Below are 23,603 nucleotides of genomic sequence, written 5' to 3' on the forward strand. Positions count from 1 at the left end.
CAAATTTTACAAAAATTGTCTTTCTAAATCCAGTAATTATGTTTAAGTCAAGGTTTTAAAAATTGGAGCAAAATCATTTCCATTTCACCTTCGCTTTCTTTTAATTCTATTTTTTGAGATTTAATTTGTTAATTAGATCTCATTCTAGACACCTTATTAAAGATTTTTCGCACTTAATATTTATCTGCTCGTTGATAATCATCTCGCTGAGGACAATCAAGTTTTCAACTTCAAATTAACAGCAATCAAAAGACTAACGATATCTTTATATCCTAGGATTCAAAATTCCTGTCCTTTTTACATAAAGTTGACGATATCCTAGAATAAATATTTTTCGTATGATCTGAACTTAAACACGCCTCGATTGTTAAAGACATCGAACTAGATTGAGCAAAACATTTTCCCGGCTCAGAAATTGTGGTGTTTTGCTTTTTCGAAATATTAGAGAGGCTAAACATATCGTAGCCCAAATATTTACGAAGGATGACTAGAAAGATCCTAAAGTTTATAGTAAAATTATTAGTGTATGTCGCCACGCTAGTTGTGCTTCTCACGTGTTGTAAGTCTTCGTCAACTGTAGTTTTACAACAAAACAAACCATCCGAGCGTGAGAACTTCGCTTAGTGAAAGGAATAACAGACTCTTTTGTGTTTTTCTTTTGTGTGGAATAAAATCTTAGTCAAATGATAATATAAGACGCTCTGTTGCGCTCTGTGTAAACTCCAAAAAAACTTCGAAGGCCAAAACGAAAATAAAAGAATTCTAAATTCGTTTGAAAAAGTCATTCAAGGAATTTTGCTCACTGATATCCTAACTTCTTCTGTCAAAAGAAAGAGTTCTACCTAAAGTCACACTCGAAGGATATCCTGTTTTTTTCAGACAAAAGTAAATTAAATTCGATCGAGCGAAATGGCTAACGCCGTTTTACGCTTCACTTACAGTCGACACGAACGCGAGGGATATTTTGGCAACAACGCGTTCTCTTTCTTCAAACCAAAACTACGCAGAAAATACCACAAAATCGTTATCCCATGGTTCTCATGAATTATCCCTTTACAAAAAAACTCCTTTTTTAAATAGAGTTACAACTATATAGAAATGTTTCGTGAAAGTCGCTTAGAGTAGCTAAACAATAGTGGAACACAGAAAAGGACAAATATTTCTACTACGTAATCACACCTAAATGTTCTAAGTCGATTACTCACCCTTAGATGGCAAAATCGAAAACTCTTTTCTTACGCGCGTAGAGAAGAAAAACCTTTCAAATTGTTCAGGAAATCGAAGTTTTTGCAAAATTCCACGGGAAAAGAACGGTGGATGAGCCGATTAATTACCAAACTGGTGTTTTGAATGAGTTTTAGGCGAAAACAACTCTCGCATATCTTATAAATTAATAATTCGCTTGCGCTCTACAGACATTAAACCATTTTTAAAGCCTTTTCAAATGTATTTTATTTGACTTCATAACTTGTATCTACAAAGTTATGCTTCTTTTTTCTCTTAATTTTATAATAAGGTAACCTTGGCCACGTAATTTTTCAATCTCTTTTCTTTTTTTATCCTTTTTTTTTCTTTATGTACAAACTTACTGTCTTCTATTATATAAAGGTTTTTCTGATCTATGAAACGATTGAATGCATGAAAAACGTCTTTCTTTAAGGAACTTGAAGCGCTCGGCTTCAATATATAAACGATGTCTTCATAGAAGTTAATTTAATATGTTCATAAAATTAATTTATCCTAAATATATGACCAAAGGATTAGGATATACTTTCTATTCTATCGTCCGTTGGGATGCCGCGATTTAATATGTCGGTCCAAATCTCTTCTCCTAACTAATACTTTCCCGCAGTACTGACATTTATAAGGGGTGTCCCCGACTGCATGGAGGCGTATGTGTTTAGCCATGTTGCTTGGGTCCCCGAATCTTTTTTGGCAGTACTTGCATTTTAAGGGCTTGTACCCCGTGTGGATTCTCATATGAATTTTGAGGCCGTATTTTCTAGTGTACAGTTTACCGCACAGTTCACAGAGGTAGCCTTTATTGACTTTCTTGGAATTAAGATCGTTAATCATATCTTCGCTGCAGCCTGCTTTGTTTTTCTCTTGTATCAGACTCGGGCTTCCGCTCATGCTTGTTCCGGAATCTTGCGGCTGAGTGCTTGTTGGTGTGGGCAGTCGATTCATGTTTTGTTCGGCGCCATTGAACATCATTGGACTAGGAAGGCCAACCGGTGGCTGCCCGTTCATGGCCGAAAACCCTTGAGGAAATCCGTACTTAAAATACGGCATTCCAGAGGGACTACATAGAGGTGGTGGCCTTGGTTGGAGCAGAAACGCTGGATTCGATAGAACGTCCATTTGGTGTTGACTGAAGGAATCTTGTGAAAGACTGTATCGCATTCCACTTAGATCATTTAATAGAGGTCGTGATATAGGAGGGAAATCAGATGTTGGAACTGTTCCAAGATCTGGGCTTTTAAACCCATTGAAGCTTGTATTAAACTGTTGATTCGCAGGTGGAATAAGAGGGCTGTTCTTCATCGTTTCCTTCATTCCGAATGTGTCCGAGTTAAACGATGGTAGACTGACGGGCGTAAGAGGCGTGAGAACCGGTCCCTGAAGCCTATCTGGGGACTTGACTAGATTATGCGACTCTGAACCAGAAGCCATGGAGAATGGAGGCGAAGACTTTGGCGTTGAGTTCCCCTCGCTGCCCGTTTCGTGAATTCCTCTGGGAGATTCCTTCAGGGTGAACTGATCATTGTTAAAACCGGAGAGAAATGGAAACTGGTTCATGGCCAGTGAAAAGTTGTTGAAGTTACTGAAACCATTCATGCTGTTATAACTGTTAATTGAGTTGCCAAAACTCATACTTCCGTTAGGGTTGAACGCTTGTTTGGACTCTTGCTCTGACAGTAATGTTATGTGTGGTGTTTCAGAGATAGACATAAAATTACTGCTATGACCGTGGCTTGTCCGCGAAATCTCAGACTCAGGCTTGATTCCCATTGTATCGCTTACTGCTTTAGATACTTGTAGAACATCTGTTTCAGAATTAGGGCTGAGATAAAGAGTGCTCATATCCTCAAGTCCGGCTTCCAGCTTGACTGTCGTCCGTCTACTGTCGCAGTTGTGTAATGATGGATTGTCAGTGTGGCACTGAGTGTCTTTATATGCCTTCACTTGTCTTCCTCGTCCTGCGCACTGGAAGATTATGTGTGCTTTTAGAGTATTAGGAAACGTAAACACTTGCGTACACTGGCGACAAATAAATTGATATTCACCTGTAGATGAAATGACAGGTGTAGTTAGTTAGTTGACACGTGCAAAGCTAACGACCAATCAGCTGCTACCCTGGCATGACGTCTATGCGGCTGTCCTTTGACACGTGCAAGACGTCGAAATCTAGCTGCCTTTTTAACTGGCTTGTTTAACTGAAATAATGCGATAACTCGAGCGCGAAACCCGATCAATATTCAGCTGGATAATGCATTATTAAATACTCATGTTGTAATTAGTCTTCAAATAATAGCAATCTAAAAGGATTTTGACGCCTGTAAATTGGTCTGAAAATAGGGGTTTCCTTGGGGTCCGGTCTTAAGGGTTATTTTATTGCAAGGTTTCTTAGGGGACCGTGTTACGGAATCTAATCAGCATCGGTCAAGGAATCTTTTGAAGAAGGGAATCTGACTGTCTTTTTGTGTCCGAACCCCGGGACTTGACATTTGCGGTTTACCACGAGGAAGAGGGAATCTTTTGTTAGGTCCTTTGTCCTCGAGAATATCCAATCAAACTTGGTGACAATCCGAGGGATTTGGATGATATTGTTTTTGATAGTTGCTCTTTCGATGGCGGGCCGGTCCCTTGATGAATGATAGGAAAGGGCTGAAGGCATGGATGCAGGGACTTGAACCTGGTTGTATATGTTGGTAAAGAATCAGATTTACTGGTGATAAACATTGTGAATACAGAGTGTCCACCTCGACTTCATCAAAACTCTCACTTTCTACAGGTAACTTGCAAGGCTTGACTGGTTACCCACGTGACTTGGTAAGCCATTCAAGCGCATCGAATCATCATTGGGGCTTCACAAAAACCCCGTTCAGACGAACAATGATTGTATCACGCTTTTTACATATCTGATCCTGGCACGCGGTTGTCAAGGGCCACTTCCTTTGTTTAGGAATGTATCTCAAGCCAACAGATGGACGTTGACACAAAAACTTTAGGGATGTACCTTTTCTCTGCCCGTAGGATTGCGGCTCCGTTAGCTCTCGCCTTCCTGTAGACGCGAAAATCAAACTGTAATCTGTTTAGATTTTCAACTAGTTAAATTGTACTTAACCCGGGAAAAACTGGTTAAAGTTTAGGGTTTTTCTCTTGTTCATTTCTGGTACCAGATTTAATAAACTAACAGAAACTGTTTTCAATGAATACTGAAATGGCCTTTTCTTGGAATGAACTATCAAATGGCTTTTTTGGAATGAACATTGAAACGCCTTTCTCTAGGAATAAACATTGAAATGGCTTTTTCTTGGGATGAGCATTGAAATGGCTTTTCTTGAACTGAAGGTGCTTTCAAATGGCTTTTTCTTGCAATGAACTTTTTCAAATGCTTTTGAAGCAATTGAGAGAGCACGGCTGCACGTGTTTCTTTGTTTGCCGTTGGAGTTCCGACACATCTAAGTCCGAGAGCTAATAGTCTTTTGTCATAGAAACATATTATGAGATTCTGTCAGGGCAAACTAAACAATAGTGACAATTGTACAGCGATTTAGACAGATTACGGCCAAGTGAGCAGCCCCGTAAACCGTACTCGAAAAAGCAAAACACTGCATTTCAAATCTCCCAAGTCCACTAGTATTCCATTCGGGGCTAATTAGCGAGTTTTTTTTACATACTCTACAGGTGGTTTCCTTTAGATCCAGCATCAATGTGAAATAATTTACTCAAAGTGACAATAGATTTGTTAAGATAATCTGAAAACACGTACTAACTTCGAGCCTTGTCCCAAATTAAGAAAAAATAACTTTCTAATTTCTTTGCTCTTTTTTCTCACAAAATCAATAATCTTGGCGTGTTTTTAAAGTACCCTTCGAGTAAAACGTCTCACACAGCTGCGAAGAGTGGACTTAATTAGATGAACTCAACTTAAAACATTATCAAAATAGTAATCGGATCCGCAATACTTTCACTTCCATCTAATCAAGATCAAATCTACGTATGTTTATTTTTTTCATTGCGTTTTAACTATGTAATTTGTTCATTTCATTATTGTTTTGAAGACTATTTTTAATTTTTTGTTGTTTATCTGCTGATCTACCTGTTTAAAATCAAAGCTGTAACCAGAGATCCTTAAACGATTTTTTATCAACACACATATATATACATATACACCACTATTTCAAAACTAAATCTTTTTTGAATAATTGAATGTTTCTTTTCGCACCTTTCTAGAGAGCTCGATGTTTTAATAGATGATATACGTTCTAGAATATGTTATTATAGAATATAAGTTCGATGCGCAAGATTCCAGTTAATTTTTTCTTGCAAATTAAAACACGTGCGAGGGATAGCAAGATTTCTAGATTTCATGACTGAGGATGTGACAGAATTATATCTACATCTTAGTGTAAACTTAATACTAACTTTAATACCAACTCGATATTTCCTGCAGCGCTTGCATCGATATATATATAGTTCTACTTCTAATCGGATCAATTTTCCCGGGAAAATTTCAAGGGTTTCTACCAGTAATTCACTGGTCCGCTTATTCCACTGCACGCGTCAGTGTTTAGCCGGACCGTGGTTCAGTGAAAACTGAAGATAACAGAATACCCGCCAGGGTCAATCTAAACATCCAGCCCTGCTTTTAAACTTTAAAGCCAAAGATCCCGACCTTGTGAATGGAACCATTACCAGCGTCTTTAACTCGCAAGCGCAGTAAAAATTTCAGCATTAGATAGTACTAGTTTTTATTACATGAATCATTTAATGCTTAAGGTTATTGAGATTTTGTCTGAAATGCGGGTTTCAGGGAGTTATCTCTTAAATGACGAGATATAAGAGGATTAGTGCATTAAGTGATTCAGTAGTAATCAGATGATTTAATCAGAGTATTAACCCCTAATAATGAAACTCATGAACAGGTTATTTACTCAGGGGAACTTAATTGTGACACTTGAAATAGTGCATTCTTTTTGGTTTAAAAAAATTGGATTGAAATCCTACTTTCACAAATACAAAACTGCCTCTCTATTCTCAACGAATTCCAGTTCAGAAAAAATAATTTAATTAACGAGAAAATTTTTTGAGAAAGATTTAAAAAAAGCACATCCATTTGAATGCTTTCATTTTGAAGTAGGCATTTTAGGGCTAACCTATAAGAAGTCCATTAAACGGCCGTTTCTAGTGGTCTTTAAAAACCATCCAAATGCTTGTACGCTGCAAAACCATTTGAATGCTTGAAAAACCCTTTGAATGTTCAAAATGAAGGGCTTTTAAATACTTGAAATTTTGAAAAGCCATTTGAGTGCGCTAAAAAAAAATCAAAGAAATTTAAAGAAGCCCATCTGTGCTATTCAATTTAATTAATATTTTTAAAATAATTTTTATTCAAAAAAGAATGCAAAATATTTCTAAACTGAGAGGCTGGTGATAAATAGTTCTTTTTACAAAAGTAAAAAGTGATTTATTACCATGTGCGCGAAATATAATTGCCGACTTTCAATTACTTTTTGTGCAATCACAGTCATTACTGAGATTGCGAAAACCAAATAAAGTGCTAGCAGAGGTAGAGCCCGGCATTTCAGTGCTAGAGGCAGAAAAAGTCTTAAAAATCATTTTGATTTACGGCCTAATGCTATCCCAAAGCCATGTCAATGCTTAAAAAGTCGAAAGCCATTTAAATGTGTTGGTGTATTTGTACCAAGACACAAAGCCATTAAAAAAAAGCAGTTCAAAAAAATTTGAAACTTTTATTTTGTGCCAAAAGATTTTAAGGTCGAAATAAAAGTGTACGCTTCGCGTCTTCATATGACAGACGTTACTGTTTGATTTCGTTAAACAGTCGTTTGATTATCAATTTTTTTGGTTTGTTCATTGCATTTGAACAGAAGGGACAGCATTGTGCTAGAGAATAGCGCTATTGCAACACGCATTTGTGGGATTGTATTATTGGCTTTGTCAATAGAATGCATTATGTTGATTGAAAAGAGACCACATTGCATGTGTGCATGGTAAGCATTTTCGTGTATTCATTCATTCATTCATTCATTCATCATAATTGGCGAATTGAAGAGCAGCATTTTAATGGTCGTTGCCGTGGGAAACATTCAAATAGATTTTTGACCAAAGCATTGAAATGGCTTTTTACCGAAGAAAGCATTGAAATGGCTTTTTACCGAAGAAAGCATTGAAATGGCTTTTTACCGAAGAAAGCATTGAAATGGCTTTTTACCGAAGAAAGCATCGAAATAACTTTCTGCCTTAGAAACCATAGAGATGGCTATCCGAATAAAAAGGCATTAAAATGGCTTTTTTTACGTAGTTAAGCTTCGGCATCGGAAAGGTTTACTTTGCGTAAAGAATGAACTGATTAATTGATCTTCAAAAGCATGAAAACTTAACAAGCTTCCTAATAAATAACACTGAAGTGAAAAACAGCTTTCCTACCGCAACTGAAGCCCAAGCACTTTTATGGCTTCCTGAATGGCCTACGGCTTGTACCGCAATGGCTCTTTCAAATACATATGCATCATAAGCATTCAAATGGCTTTTTTGAATCCGTATTGGTGTGCTAATGACACCAAGTAACAATGCAAAGTGTAACCATCAAGTCCATATAGACATTTACAACAATATAATAAGCCTCAAGTAGCTCAATCAAGTACATACAAGCCGTCTACCCCGAGGGCACGTTTTTTATGCACTCCCACCGGTACAGCCATTTCCGTCGATAACTGCCTCACTCGAGGACTTTACTTAATAAAAAAATGTTGACTTTGGTTTGTTATCACTTCTTACGGTGCATCTTAAGACGAGGCATAAGATTAGAGTGACGTTGAATAAAGAATGAATGAATTAATGAATGGAAGATTCAGTCTTCTGCCCAGTAACGTATTGTGTCATTCAAGAGGTTTAATGCACGCAGTTATCAGACCACCTACTCGACAATCATTTCACCAAAGATACATAGCATAATTGACGTATCATAATTTGGGGTTGAAACCTCCCTTTTAGTTACTCTAGTATCTGTGCTTGTGTCTTTTAATTTTTCATCGATTCTTATCGACTAATGATTTCTAAAGGCTCAGAAATTTGACTAATCACCGCTTTAAAAAACAGTTCTCAAAATTATATACATTAAAACCATTAATATATATTTTTCTTTCCTCTTAAACTTTTCGGGAGTTTTTATCACCATGTTATTATATTATTATTTAGTCGTAAAAAAGTTTTTCGATAATTTATGAAAAGTAAAAAAGGCAAAAAACAACAACAACAAAATCCAACTGAGATTGATTTGGATGATTCTCACTGGAAATCATAATTTGCGCTTTTCACGGGTAGAAGACTTCAAGACACGTATATCTCACACCGACGGACTTTATAGAGTAAGAAAACAATAGGTTTAAAATGACTAGTTTGAAAATTCTGATAAGTAAACTTACGTAAGCAAGAGATAGATTTGTTTGAAAATGGCTCGAAAAACGGTATATATTTGAAGCCGCGGTATCTAGTCTTTAATCCATCCTATATTGGCATCGCCATCTTGTTTTTCACCTCATTTTTCAACCTATCCTTTGTAAACAGTTAAACCATTTGGCCGTAATAACTGTCATTTGGTGATGATTATATCTACTCATAGGGGCTGTAGTTTATTTAGGTCGCACGATTCTCGTGGTTCTTAAGTCAACAAGGCATCTTATTTGTCTACTCATCCACGCCCATTGTGACCTTAAGACACTTTACCCAGCTGCAGAAAGAAAAGCCTTCCATTCCAATTCATTTCTGCTCATGTCAATTACATGGACGAAAATAGAATTAAAGTTTGTATGTTGCTTTGCTTAGTACTTCACTTCTGTTTGCCATATAACAATGTAATATGATATATGATATATGATATATGATAATAATGATAATAATAATGATAATAATGATAATAATAATGATATTAATGATAGTAAAAAAAATTTTTTTTGATAATGATAATAATGATAATAATAATAATAATGATGATGATGTTTATGATGATAAAAACACACTGCTTTCCCGAGGTTCAAATCAATAAGTGTTTTGTTATATACCAAGTGTCAAAGAAAAAAAGTAGTTATTTGATTATTTGCTTTCGAAAAACGTAGAAAAACGTAAATTTCTGGGGAAATCAATTCCGGTATTGTTATTACCGGTCAACAACATATTGTTGCCCGCTGAAAGCCGTTGACAGGGAAACAGCGAAACTTGTTCACTTTCACGTGATACCCTCTCGCCCAATCAGAGTACGAGAAAAACTAACTTTGATAGTTGGCCAAATGGCCTTCCTTCCTTGCTTCCTTGCTTCCTTGCTTCCTTGCTTCCTTGCTTCCTTGCTTCCTTGCTTCCTTGCTTCCTTGCTTCCTTGCTTCCTTGCTTGCTTCCTTCCCTCCTTCCTTCCTTGCTTCCTTCCTTGCTTCCTTCCTTGCTTCCTTCCTTGCTTCCTTGCTTACTTCCTTCCTTCCTTGCTTCCTTGCTTACTTCCTTACTTACTTCCTTCCTTACTTCCTTCCTTCCTTCCTTCCTTCCTTCCTTCCTTCCTTCCTTCCTTCCTTCCTTCCTTCCTTCCTTGCTTGCTTCCTTCCCTCCTTCCTTCCTTGCTTCCTTCCTTGCTTCCTTCCTTGCTTCCTTGCTTACTTCCTTCCTTCCTTGCTTCCTTGCTTACTTCCTTCCTTACTTCCTTCCTTACTTCCTTCCTTCCTTCCTTCCTTCCTTCCTTCTTTCCTTCCTTCCTTCTTTCCTTCCTTCCTTCCTTCGTTCATTCCTTCCTTCCTTTCTTCCTTCCTTCCTTCTTTCCTTCCTTCCTTCCTTCCATCTTTCCTTTTTTCATCTCTTCAATCTTCCTTCCATTCTTCATTCCAACATGCATAGCAAACTCTTCTAGCTACCTGCCAACACATTGCATACCCTCTCATAATTGCCGGGTCAATGAATTTCAATAACTAAATGCTGAATTGTAACTAAATAATAAAAGATATTAAACAAATCACCCTAATAAAACCTTAAAATCTTAATGATCTTTACGAGTTTTCAATGATAGTTACTTGTAACGACGTTAACGTTGATTTTTTCGCTGACTCTTAAAACTTTATTTCAAGATGAGTCCACTGTAGAAAAGTATTTTGTCGGAATCCTGCGATTTGGGAAATAACGCGCAGTTAGCTGATCACATTTTGATCAGTTCATTTTATTTTATTTTTTATTGGTGTAAATTTACTTTTATTTTTTCTTTCTCTTTCATCATTTCATCTCCTTGAATAGCTTTTATAGACTTTCAATACATTTAACTCGAATTCTATTGTTTTCGGTTCGTAATCTGATTGGTTGACAACTCGAGTGTTCACGGGTTAGAGTAGAACGACAGTAAGATATTTTGTAATCTTAGCTTGTTTAAAGCAGGCATTGATCTTGCATTGAATTAACCACTAAAAGCCGACTTTTAATCTATCACAACGTAGCGAACAGAATTTGTTAGCCACTGTATAGTGTTGTACGTGTAGGCATGTTTTTGTTTAAATAGATGTTTTCGTTGACTTTTATTGTATGTTTGGTTTGAAATATGAAAACCCCTCAATCTTTCAGCTTTGGATATTCTGAAACAACCTGATCAAAGTCAGGACACGGTTTAATTACAGATTAAACTCTGAAACAACCTCTGTGCTGATCAAAGTCAGGGCATGACTAACTCACAGATAGAACCCTGAAACAACCTCTGTGCTGATCAAAGTCAGGGCACGGCTAACTCACAGATCAAACCCTGAAACAACCTCTGGGCTGATCTATTTCAGGGCACGGCTAACTCGGAAGGAACTGGAATTTAGCTTAGGACTGATCAATGTTGAGCTACAATAGGCTTTGGAATTTTACCAATATCCTTTTGTACCTATTTATTCCTAGTTCACGCTTATTTATGTTTGCAGCTGTATGCAAAGAGTCCATAGTTTGTTTATAAGCTTTCGCAAGCATCGGAAAGGAAGCTTGATGCAATTAAGCGCTACCTATTTTGTACATGACTGGTTTCACACAATACGACCACATGTTGGATGACAATAACGAGAACCGAATCACCACGCGAAAAAGTCAACACAGCGATCATACGTGAGGAGGCAAGCCAAAATATCAACATTAAAAGCTCATGGTTGGCTGATCCTAAGCCTCCAAGCGTAGCATCTTTATACTCTAAAGGATGTGAGGTTCAGTAACGGAAAAACAAGGGCAAACAGGACTAAAATTGCTTTTAACCTCATTGACAAGAGCTTACGATTGCCTTACAAGGCATCATAGATTGAAATGTTATTTTCTGTTTGATCAGTGTTAATTTTTTTCATTTTTTCCTTCTTTGAGCCCATGCAAACTGGGAATCTCTTAACTACGCTAAGGAAACATTACTCTGTCGTAGATTACTACCTCTTTTAGCTTGGTAGTCTTAAGCCCCGTTTACACTGGCGATTTTTGCGGCGATTTTTGCGGCGATTGTTGCGGCGATTTTTGTTGCGAATTTTGTGGCAATTTTCGGAAATATGAAATCTTTTGTCTCATCCTTCAAAAGAGATATTCGTCTATGAAAATCTTGGTATCCTGAAAAAAAATTTACAAGTAAATTCTTTACCATTATTTATTATGGACAATATCGCAAAAAAAAAATCGCAGCAAAAATCGCAGCAAAAATCGCCGCAAAAATCGCTGGTGTAAACGGGGCTTTACGGACCATAAGCTGTAAATAATCATTTGCGCAATCAGTGCTCATGCGTCGATCAATAATGAATACAAATTACTAAATAAGTTAATAATGTACATGAAAATTGCATAATTCCCTGTTTGCACAGTACCTAGTTTGTACAAACCAAGACAAATAGATTACCTTGTTTTGGGGTTGATAGGATTTTTGGTTTTCATAACGAGAGTTTACTCGAGTAAAAAAATTAATCCCTCTAATCCCATCATTGGTACACCCAAAATATTGCTGGAAATGTAAAAAAAAACTTATAATGTAACCTTATCTGAATACTATATATATGTTTGAATCTTCGGAAAAAGTACCTCGCATTTTTACTTTTCATAGTTTTCAGGTACAAACATAAAGAATTATATAAGTGGTTCTTTTTGATAAAGAATTAATTTTTTTTGCCATTTCAAATGACTCCGCTCTCTACACATGTCTTTTTGGGTTGGTATCATAGTCAACTAATCTTTCACTGAAGTCTTGGAAATGAAATGGAAAATACTTAATTTATAATTTACTTTTTTTTACGACTTAATCGTTTTGAAAGCAAACTTGCGAAATGTGGATTTAAAGAAAAAAGTTAAGTTATTATTGTTACTAGAATCGTTTGTTGGTCGAGGCAAATGTTTGACCTTTTTGAACAAAAATCTTGCGAAGGGACTACGAAAACAAACTTCAAGTTTTCATTTTTTCTGTATTTTGGAAAAGAGTACTTTAAAAATGGAAAAAAAATTCAAAATCATCAGCCATATGTATATATATTTTGTATGGGATTTTTTTTGTAACAGCTTTAATTTAGGACTACATATCCAAACTTCATCAACTGCACAAATGTACAATGGTAGTTAATCAAAGAAAAGAAAAAAGACAATCGACCGACACCTGAGCATAATTTAGCGCGATTTCTTCGAGTGCCTTTGTCCGTCTCAAATACTTTAGCCCACATCACAGCAACCAAATATACGCTTGATATTCTCGGGCCTTTAGGGCTTGAAGATCACACGTGCATATCCGAGAAAGTATGGCATACTCTATACGGATGAGAGGGCTTTTACAATTGTTTTGGCCAAGTTTTTCATCGCATCTTTGGGCCGGCTCGTGGCGTATAAACACATGGGCTTTTTGGCTTCAGTCAAGTTGAAAATAAGGGACAAAATAATCCTAACCCCACCCCCTCTGTAAAAAAAACTCCCACCTTTTTCCTTTCTATACAATACTTCAATCCAGAAGGATCTTTACTTTAGTAGTAACAAGAAAATGCCCGAAGTATGACGACTAGAAATTTTAATAACAAGTAACAAGCAATTCATGGTTACGTTATTTTCTTTTGGACGTTCTATGTCAATGTTTTCTTGTGTCATGTTGCATGCAGTAAAGAGCGTAGAACGTCACTGCGAGATCATAACAATAGCTTACCATGGCTCAAGAGTGTTTGGAACAATACGCCACATGTCGGTCTAATTAACTTATGTCACTATCATACAGTCTATTTTCTCTTAACACTTTTTTTCATGTAACTAAAACTCGAGTTTATCTGGAGAAAAAATTGGTTGTTTATTTTGATGTTCTTCGAGGGTCAAAATTTAGCGCCTTGTACCGTATAGTTTGTGATAGTGCAGCTCGTTCGATTTATACTTAATGTAGGTATTCCTATTTAATCAGCGAAAAGTCATAATAGCTTTGATATCAATATATTTTATGGCAAAGAATGTTCAAGCAAACAGGACTCCATCTATCATTTTCTGGACGTCGTAATCTCGAGCAAACACATCGATCTCTGTCCCAAACAGAGGGGACCAATGATGGAAATTTTTGGTCCATTCCAAAACATCAAAATCCTCTTGCTTTTGTCTCAATATCTTTTATTTTTTCGCGTTTCAAACTTTCTCGTGATGTCCAAATTTGAGCTAAGTTTAGATGAGGCTTAGTTCCACTAGGAGTAATCATATCGATAATAAAAAGGGATTAACTTATGTTCAGTTGCCCAAGAGACAGCTCGGTACTAGTTACTCCCATTATGATTAGAGATACGAAAAGACCAATATTGACAAACAAACAAATTTCACAATAGACTCCAAAAGTCATGCTTAAAAAAATCGCAATAAAAATTTAATCTTTCAAAAAAATCAAATTTCGCCCCAGATTTTGTATCTGATCAAAAACACTTTGCGCTGTTATTTTGATGTACATTTGAAGTGATTTAGCCTGGATGACCTAGAAAAAAGTGTTCTTTTGTTATTAAATGATTGCAGACAATTACCCACATGTTAGAATCCACCATGAATATCATCTCAAACAATAAAAATACCCCCAGAACGGCTGCGTTCACTCAGTAACTACGCGCCAAAGCTTTATGCTTTTCAATACTGTACATAGTTGAGTCCCCCTTGTACAACTAGCCTAGCAACCAGCTTGATTCTCTAAACTCTTAATCAAAATTGCGTCAGATCATAAGTGCAATAGATCTGGAGTGTAATTGACAGTTGATAATAGATTAGTTTTTTTTGATAGGGGTAATATGCGTGATCAATTTGATTATATGATTTTATTTTGAATGGAATTTCGATTTGAAAAATAATCTGTGGGGGAAAATGGCCCGGAAAAAATGTTACGAGGTAGGAATTTAAGAAATCTAGTCTTCTTAACCTTTTCGTTAAAGATAAAACCTCGCCGTCTTTGCACTGGATTGGTCGTCAGAGAAAGCCGGTCTTTTTGCTTCCTTTCTGTATTCATTCATTCATTCATTCATTCATTCCCCTTTAAATTTTGTATTCATTCATTCATTCATTCATTCATTCATTCATTCATTCATTCATTCATTCATTCATTCCCCTTTAAATTTTGTCTCTTCCTTCCTTCCTTCCTTCCTTCCTTCCTTCCTTCCTTCCTTCCTTCCTTCCTTTCTTCCTTCCTTTCCTTCCTTCCTTTCCTTCCTTCCTTCCTTCCTTTCCTTCCTTTTCTCCCTCCCTTCTTTTCTATCCTTCCTCTCTTAATATCTTTAATTCATATCTGTCCATCACTATATCATGATATGTCTTAAACATATTCATCTTTTTACAGGTATTTTACATGGCTAATAACAGTAAAAAGTTTAAGAAATTAATATTAAACACGACATTACCAGTAAACCACCAACTACCTACCAACCATTTTTTTCTAATAATACATCAAGGCGCTACATGATGCTAATAAACCAGTTACCAAACCATTACACAGATTTTAATCAAACAAATTCACCTATAATTAGTCAATACCTGTAATTCGATAAGGAAACCGAGTATCCATTTTGGATTTTTAAATATGCATGAGGGGTTGATAGGATTTGGGTACCTGGAAATAAGTAATGGAATCTCCAACATATATATAGGATTTCCCCAAGGTTCATCACCTGGACCGGGTTTTAGGCCACTGGGAATGAGAAAATAGAATCTAAAACGTAGGATTCCCCCAAGGCTCATCACCTGGACCGGGATTTAGGTCACTGGGAATAATAAATAGAATCTAAAACGGAATTTCTTCATTGGTCACCACTGGGACTACGACTAAGGCCTAGACATCAGTACTATTTCTCAAGGACTGAAAATCTCCTTGAGACAAAAGTATAATTTAAAATTTATGGTGAAAAATAATGACAAAAAATAAAAAGAAGCTTCTAAAGAGCAAGGTTGCCGTTACTCTTGTTTTTGGAGTACACTAACGAAAATGAATCTTGAGAAATTTTTTATTTATTTATTTATTTGAATTTTTTTTTCTTTCTTGCAAAATTCTGCACTCATAAATTGGTCTCTAAAAAACAAATCCGAATCTATACTAATTCCTTGTGTAAATATTCTCGATCAGTTGATCTTCTCATTAAATAGTTATGTTATTTGTCTTTTATATTTATTACACCACAAGCAAGTCGTTGATCTTTTTACTATTGTCTTCCAACACAAATTCAACGAAAGGTCTTTATCATTATAACCTTTTTGGTGCAATTTTTAACCGCATTTAGCTCATACACCTCTAGGTTTTCCCACGGTCATTTACCCCAACACCTGATAATGTTTAATTGATTTTTGGTGGTTTATTATGCGTCACCTGTGAGGGACAGTCTCAGCGCTGCATGCAAGCGGGGGTCTAGAACTGTTAATAACGCCTTTTGCCTTGCAGATATTGTATACAATACAATATGTACGCTTTTTTCAAATATCTATAGTTAAATAGACTCACATGTGTTTGTTTCTTTGACTAAAAACTCAAAACTGTAGCGAATATTGACAAGAAATATCATGCATGGTTTGCACTCGAATGGCTTCCCATCTGGATTGTTTCATGAAAGAATAAATACCTTCGCTTTTTAAATGAATAGTTTTCTTAAATGAATTCAATGAATAAATCAATGATTTCACAGGTGTTCAGTAAATTATTTCTTTGAAAAATTCATGAATTTATAGAAGAAACTGGATGCTTTCAACTTTCACTCAAATGGTTTCCCATATCTGGACCGTGACATCAAAATATTCCTTCACTTTTTATATAAATAGTAATGAATAAATCAATGGTTTCAAAGGTGTTCAATGAATTATTTCTTTGAAAAATTCATGATTGTATAGCCGAAACTGGACGCTTTGCACTCAAACGGTTTCCCATATCTCGACCGTGGCATCAAAATATTCCTTCGCTTTTTATATAAATAGTAATGAATAAATCAATGGTTTCACAGGTGTTCAATGAATTATTTCTTTGAAAAATTCATGATTGTATAGCCGAAACTGAACGCTTTGCACTCAAGTGGTTTCCCATATCTGGACCGTGGCATCAATATATTCCTTCACTTTTTATATAAATAGTTTTCTTAAAGATAAATAAATTCTTAGGTATTCAGTGCCCTTCTTCTTTATCCGGCTGTGATTCATTTCTTTAAAAATTTCGAGAATATATAGAGCATTCACTTGAATGAAAAATGGATGCTTTGCACTGAAATGGCTTCCTATCTATGTCATGCGGTCAAACAATACGAAATTCCAGAAAACAATTGGTGCTATTCCTTTTTCCTGAGCCATTTCAATTTTCTCGGTCAAATATCGATAAATTCATATTTGCTCGGTGCAGTTCCCTTTACTTCTAGTCATTTCTCCCGATATTTCTTAATTCATGGGACAATCTGTGCAGCTGATTCTTCAATGCCTTACATGATAATCACCAATGAAAAAGATTGCTTAGTGTTTCTTTTTTACCGTAAGTTTGAAGTCCCCTGCATCCATGCTTTTTGCCCGGTGGCGGATCTAAGGTTGGTTCCGTGGATTCCATGGAACCCACCTTTTGTAAAATCTCGTGAAGCCAATCATGCCAGCTTTTCCTGCGTGGCGGCCATTTTGGATCCCCCCCCCCCCTCCCCCCTCCCCCCTCCCACCCTTTGTGAGATCTTGTGAAACCAATCATGTTCTTTACGCTCAGTAGAATGAAATTGGAACCCCCTATGTGAAGCCAGTCCTGACAGCTTTTCCTGCTTGGCGGCCATTTTGGAAACCCCCCTTTTAAAACCCTGTGACGGCTGGCTACCCGAATTATTTAGCAATGTGTAAAAATGGGTATCATGGTAGCCATGTTGGAGAACAAAATATTTAAAAAAATCTCATTTAAGAACTGAAATCTCTTATTGTTATACTTATTGTTACTGTTATACCATTGATTACATTGTTACATACCATTGATTTGAACCTTTTCCACTTTTGCTTCAGCAAATCCTATTCGTTTACTCATTCTTGGAGAAGGCCACATGACAAGTTCTTCTCCCTTCATTATCCCGCGTGTAGTTCTGAAAAAGAAGCTGCCCTCGTACCAGAACAACTCGATGTTTTGCTCTTCATCGCGGCGGGCAAATCTCACGAATGGAACCCAGGAAAGCTGATGGTCAGTCACCCAAACTAGCTCACCATTCTTGTAAGTGACCTGACAGTATTAATTATAAATTAATAATCTAAATTGATGTTGCTGTTTGTGGTAAAGATGTTGTTAATATGGGTGGCGATCCATGATGAAGATGTGGGATGGGGTGGGGTAGTGATGATGATGACGACGATGATGATGATAATGATGGTAAAAATGATTGTCATCAGGATAATGTTGGGTGGGCAAGCAATCTCTAAAATAGTCCCCTTCACAGTTCCCTGTGATGATAACGATGATAATGATGGTACAAATGATTGTCATAAGGATAATGTTGGGTGGGCAAGCAATCTCTAAAATAGTCCCCTTCACAGTTCCCTGCGATGATAACGATGATAATGATGATACAAATGATTGTCATCAGGATAATGTTGGGTGGGCAAGCAATCTCTAAAATAGTCCCCTTCACAGTTCCCTGCGATGATAACGATGATAATGATGGTACAAATGATTGTCATCAGGATAATGTTGGGTGGGCAAGCAATCTCTAAAATAGTCCCCTTCACAGTTCCCTGCGATGATAACGATGATAATGATGGTAAAAATGATTGTCATAAGGATAATGTTGGGTGGGCAAGCAATCTCTAAAATAGTCCCCTTCACAGTTCCCTGCGCCATCTTGAAAGGTAACCATGCCTGTGCATGGAAGCGAGAGCGGTGGTGACCTTTTGTACAATAATTCACTTCTTCCAAGATAAGCACCGTATCGTCGAAGTAGTCCATTAGTCTGGGCGTAATTTTCCCCCCTTTAAACCGCGTGTCATTTCATTGAGTATTATTTCTTTGATCGGTAATGTTATTAAAGCACATTAATATCTTATTCCCAAGGAATCGAAACTGGGAAAATCTTGAACCCAAAGTACACACCTCTAGAATATAATCCAAATGCTTGTCGTCACGTGTCTTCAGGGCCATGTTAAGAGGGCCATCATAGGGACCAAATACCAGTTGTGACGGGATGTAACCCGTAGAAAAAACTCCTGCATATTTCTGGATAGACTCGAGCTGAGACGAGTTGAGCATGTACATTGTGCAGAACGAGATTCGAAGCTGAAAGGAAAAGATAAACAATTATCAGCGTGTGAATAATAATTCAATATTGGTTTGAAAGTGTATTAGAACCAATCCACTCTTCTACTTTCTTATGTTAAATCACCTCTCATTCCATTGAGTATTATTTCTTTCTTCACCAGCTGTATTTCTTTAGTACCGTATTTCCTCTGGGCTTATTATTTTCCAGTGTTTTTGAACAAAAAAAAAAAAAAAAAAAAAAAAAAAAAAAAAGGATTCGGGAAGTGTAGGTTTAAAACGTCACCATGCTTAAGGCCAATGATGAGTGTAAAATCAGAAGACACATTATGAAACATGCATCATTACATGGTTATACATAAACTGAATACACTTACTTTAAAGCGCATTTCGATTTTTAGATACCGTATCAATACCCTAGGGTCCAGGAGTCATTTATTCTTGCTCCGACGTTTACTGTTTTGAAGGAACGTCGCGAGGAGACTTTCGCTCGCGTCGCTCGTTACAAGAAGCGAAATTGAACCTTTGGATTCCAGGGTACCGTATCGACGTTGACAAAAAAAATGCGGTTTTTGGGGCTATAGCATGTACTGCGTGTAGCCCGACTTTAAGGAACCACAGTTACGTTCATGAGCTGCACGTAGGCTATTTTGGGTTAACAAGAGGCAAAAACGCACATCTTATGTTGAAGGCTGATCAGACAATTTTGCAAATGCATTGTATTATGTTCAAAGATGTATAAGAAACACCAGAAGAAAGAATTTTGGAGAGAATCTTTTAAAGTAAATAAACTTTTAGCCTTTTTTTTTTTTTTTTTTTTTTGTAACACTAAACATTTCGATGTTTTGGAAGCGGAAAATTATAACTCAGAATGAAATGATAATCAGGACTTTACAGATAAAAGCTGGTATAGTGTGCATAAAACTAATGTGCACAAATCTCGAGAACAAAGTATGATGGTAAATCGAGTACTTATTTTTTTCAACTACTCTAAAAATCAGATTTGACCATTTTTCCTTCGACATTTTCTATGAAACTGTAAGTTCAACAGACGAAAATAACAGAGTAATTTTTTCTGGTAATTCTATTCTGGTATGATTCATGCTCATTCACACTGGCTATTCTATCGACTGGTTACCCCCCAAAAAGCAAACAGTCGTGTAATCTAATGTTATTGTAACCTTGTCGGTAATCTTAAAAATACTGAAATTCCATTCCGTATTTATCGAGTAACAAGATACTCAAGAAGGTACTTCCTTACAACGGTCAAATTTTCTTTTAACTTTTCAAACTTGTGGCAGTTGAAACAGTTGTACTTCCAGCGAAAGGATAGATTTATCCGGCAGGCTTTTGAGCGATACACTCGCTTGTCTAACGGTGTAAAAATACTCTTAAACTGCTATAATGTTACCGTCTAAATGTTTTGCTTTGTATTAGTTTTAGTTTTCATTATTTTTTTCAGTGTTTTTGTTTCATTTGTTTCGTTTTTATTTTTTGTTTTCTTCGTTTGTTTTCTTCGTTTGTTTGTTTTTTTTTTTTTTTGTTTTGTTTTGTGTGTGTGTTTTGTTTGGTTTTAGATGTGTGTTGTATTTTTTTTTAGTTTTTTTTAATAGTTTCTTTTGCATTTTTTTGTTTGTTTTAAAATTTCGGTATCAATTTTTTATAAATTGTATTTATCTTGGCGAAAAATCTCGAGAACAATAACTTCTAACGGTATGATTATTTTAAGTCAAAACATAAAAAATTGAAAAGAAATAGAACTTAAAAAAAAGTGTGAATATTTTTTTTTCAATTCGTGCCATTATTTTTTTTGTTAAAATATTATCTTATTCCAATTGTTTTCATTTTGACAATTTAGATTTCTTTTTAAAGTGACATTTAAGAAAATAAAATAAATAAAGTTGGATAATTTTTTTTCGATTTGTATAATTCTTTTTGTTGTAAAATTATTTTATCAATAGTTTTCATTTTAGCGAAAAATTTCAGAAACAGAAAGGATAGTCTTATAGTAATGTTTTGACCTGCGGACTTCAGTTACTTGAGTGCATACATGTAAGATTTACATTAGGTATTGATATACATCTGTAATCCCATCTTCTATAACCAAAGTAACACTAACAAAACTCGTTGTACAACCATGACAAATATTTCCTCTCCGAAAAAGCTTCTTTAACCTTTTATTTTTTGTCAAAAAGCACCGAGTTCCTTCAAGTCATTATCAAGTTTCATTCACAAAGAAAATTCTGTCAAAAATGTCTAAAATGTCCAATGTGAACTCTATTTACAATTGGAGTATTTTTTGTGTAGGATTTAGAGGAAAGTTAGTTGAAACATAAGACACTAGATATTTGACATTTATCGTAATCCTTATATATGGAGCCAGAGAATTGCTTTTAAAGACAAAAGTAAAGGAATAATGAAATTAATAAGGTGAGGGTGGAAAGCATTGCAAGGTAGATTTAGTGGCGCGCGCGCGGGTAGAACTATTAATTTGGCGGCAAAAACTATCTGTACGTATACTCCGTGAAAGGCGTTTAACTTTGATAAAATAAAAAAAGGATTTTTGAATTAAAAAGAATAACTTAACATGTAAGGAATTTCTAAAGAAAAAATAAATGACTTGAAAATCCAAAAACGATTCTTCTAAAATCAGCCGGAAAATGTTTCAAACGAATTGGTTTAAACTTAAGCTGCGAGTTTCAGATACAAAAACCCGAAAACATTTTGAAATTGCAATAAACTCCAAGAATATTAACCTTAAAACGATGTCAAACATTGAAGACTCCAAAAAAACAGCTGAGATTATAATATATGCTTTAAATTGATACAAAAATATCGAAATTAAAATTCGATCAAAAAGTTAAAAGATCATGCAATATCGGTAAACTGGTAAATCGTGAATTGTAATGAAACTCAGTATTATTTCGAGAAAAAAGTTTAGATTTTATTTTAGTTAAAAACTGATATCGATGAAGATTTTTCTCTTTAGAAAACGTTCCCCCCCCCCCCCCCCCCCCCCCCCCCCCAATCAGTCAGTCGTTAACCGAAAAATAAAGTTTAGATATGGAATTAATGTTTTCAAGTAATATAAACTAAATGTGAAATTTTTCCATTTTTAATTTGTCTATCAAGTTCTTGTCCCCTCTAGTTTTTGGGAAAATACGTCTTTCTTAGCCCTATTCAAGCTCGCGTCTTTAGTAACGAATTTCTCATTTTACACTTTAAAAAGGGTTGGTCTTTCGACAGTTCATTTAAAACTACCCAAAACCACAACCGAGGGAGAAAATTCCACAATCCTAACAAGATTACTTTTGTTTTTAAAGATGAACTGGTCGTACAATTTCTAATCATGCTTACCTGTGCGTTTGGAGGAGCTTTTGATAGATTTAAATAAACACTAGAGGATCAGCTATCTTTTGAACAATTCCCAACCCTCATCTCCACCTGCTTCGCTCCCTTATTTGAAAGTCCGGCCCCCGTTTCACACTTTACCTAAATCAAACAACTTCTATTACTGGATCCCCAGGATTAGCAGATCCAAAAGGAGTAATTTCCTGTATTTCGGGTTTCTTTGGGACTAGCTTGACAGCCGTGTCAAAAGCGAGGCACTTTAGAGCCACGATCAAACTACTTTACTCAAACTCTACCAAAGTTACACACAGCTGAAATTTTTCATTTACTTTGAGGCCAATCTCCGACCTTTAATGCCTGATAAAGCTGAAACAGCACTGTTAAATCGCTTCTGTATCGCTCTGCGGGCAAAAATGTTAGACAAATACTGTAAAATGAATTCGCCGTCTTGATTGGCACGACTCAACGCCTGGTAAATTGACCAACAATAGCACTCTCAAGTCTAATAATGTTTCGTCTTTTCACATCTTATTTGTTTTGTGTACCCAGTTTTATCAACGGCTTATAGGGATTTCTCAGTTCTTTGCTATTCTAATTTACAAAATCAAACCACCATCATCTTATTCATATAAATGTAAAAAGACTTTCAAATCTTTTGAAATACGATTATAATGAGAAACGCTCTCGCCAGTCAGGCACGAATTTGACACGAATCGTCCAGCGAGTTTTATTAAGTTCGGCAAATCAAGGACTAAAAATGTCTGCTTTTTAATCAGTTTTTTAACTAAACAAATCCATAACTTTAAATTTCCGATCGTTTGATTGATTCTGTACATCCAAGTTACGGCTAAACACACCTTGATGGGTCCCACATTGGCTAATAAGCCTGGTCTCTTGATTAGCGATTTCTTTCAAGGAAACCGGAGCGCCAAATCATTATGAGATAACAGGGATGCATAAACATACAAAAGTAAAGGTCCCGTTTGCAAAGTAATTAGCTCACCAACTCCCAGGCTATCCAATTATCGAATTCACTTATTTCAAAAGTCGCAGTTGACCATTTCTGCTTGTCAAAATTTGAATACAGGTAGAATAGAAAGTTACTACCTGTAAACACAATATGGTATCGTAGCGATATTAGGTATCCTTCATTTCCTATGCGGAAAGGTTTACTGAGTAATTTAGCAAACATTCACTTGTTAAAATGAAATTGGCTCATGACGGGGTCTTTTTGTTTTAACCGCCACTTTTTTATATTTTTTATTTTTAAAAAAGTTTAATCTGGAATTCGCAAATTTTATTGTTGCTTTGT

At 35.9% G+C, this 23,603-nt stretch overlaps 1 protein-coding gene and 1 long non-coding RNA gene across 2 annotated transcripts; one reads left to right on the top strand and one right to left on the bottom strand.

Annotated features, from left to right (window-relative positions):
• Positions 1–1,433: 1,433 nt before the first annotated feature.
• Positions 1,434–17,789, bottom strand: LOC116295242 (uncharacterized). The gene is made up of 2 exons (XM_089033302.1): positions 17,671–17,789; positions 1,434–3,287 (listed from the first exon to the last, which is right to left on the bottom strand). Exons 1-2 carry the CDS (start codon positions 17,762–17,764, stop codon positions 1,780–1,782), a joined length of 1,602 nt encoding a protein of 533 aa, XP_088889428.1. The 5' UTR covers positions 17,765–17,789; the 3' UTR covers positions 1,434–1,779.
• Positions 3,724–4,437, top strand: LOC148909879 (uncharacterized). Its single transcript, XR_016120300.1, has 2 exons — positions 3,724–3,932; positions 4,016–4,437. It is a non-coding gene; the product is annotated as an uncharacterized LOC148909879 (long non-coding RNA).
• Positions 17,790–23,603: the final 5,814 nt, after the last annotated feature.

The sequence above is a fragment of the Actinia tenebrosa genome, unplaced genomic scaffold (genome assembly GCF_029948245.1).
Source record: "Actinia tenebrosa isolate PJP-AT-01 unplaced genomic scaffold, QUT_ActTen_1.0 PGA_scaffold1__47_contigs__length_23844297, whole genome shotgun sequence".
NCBI classification, from domain to species: Eukaryota; Metazoa; Cnidaria; class Anthozoa; order Actiniaria; family Actiniidae; genus Actinia; species Actinia tenebrosa.

What these genes read in the sequence shown, in the direction of transcription:
- LOC116295242 (XM_089033302.1), bottom strand. Translation starts at nt 17,764, where the DNA reads ATGAAGGGAGAAGAACTTGTCATGTGGCCTTCTCCAAGAATGAGTAAA. An exon ending in GGAAAAGGTTCAAATCAATG is followed by an intron (nt 3,288 to 17,670) that starts GTATGTAACAAT and finishes TTTCATCTACAG; the next exon opens with GTGAATATCAATTTATTTGT.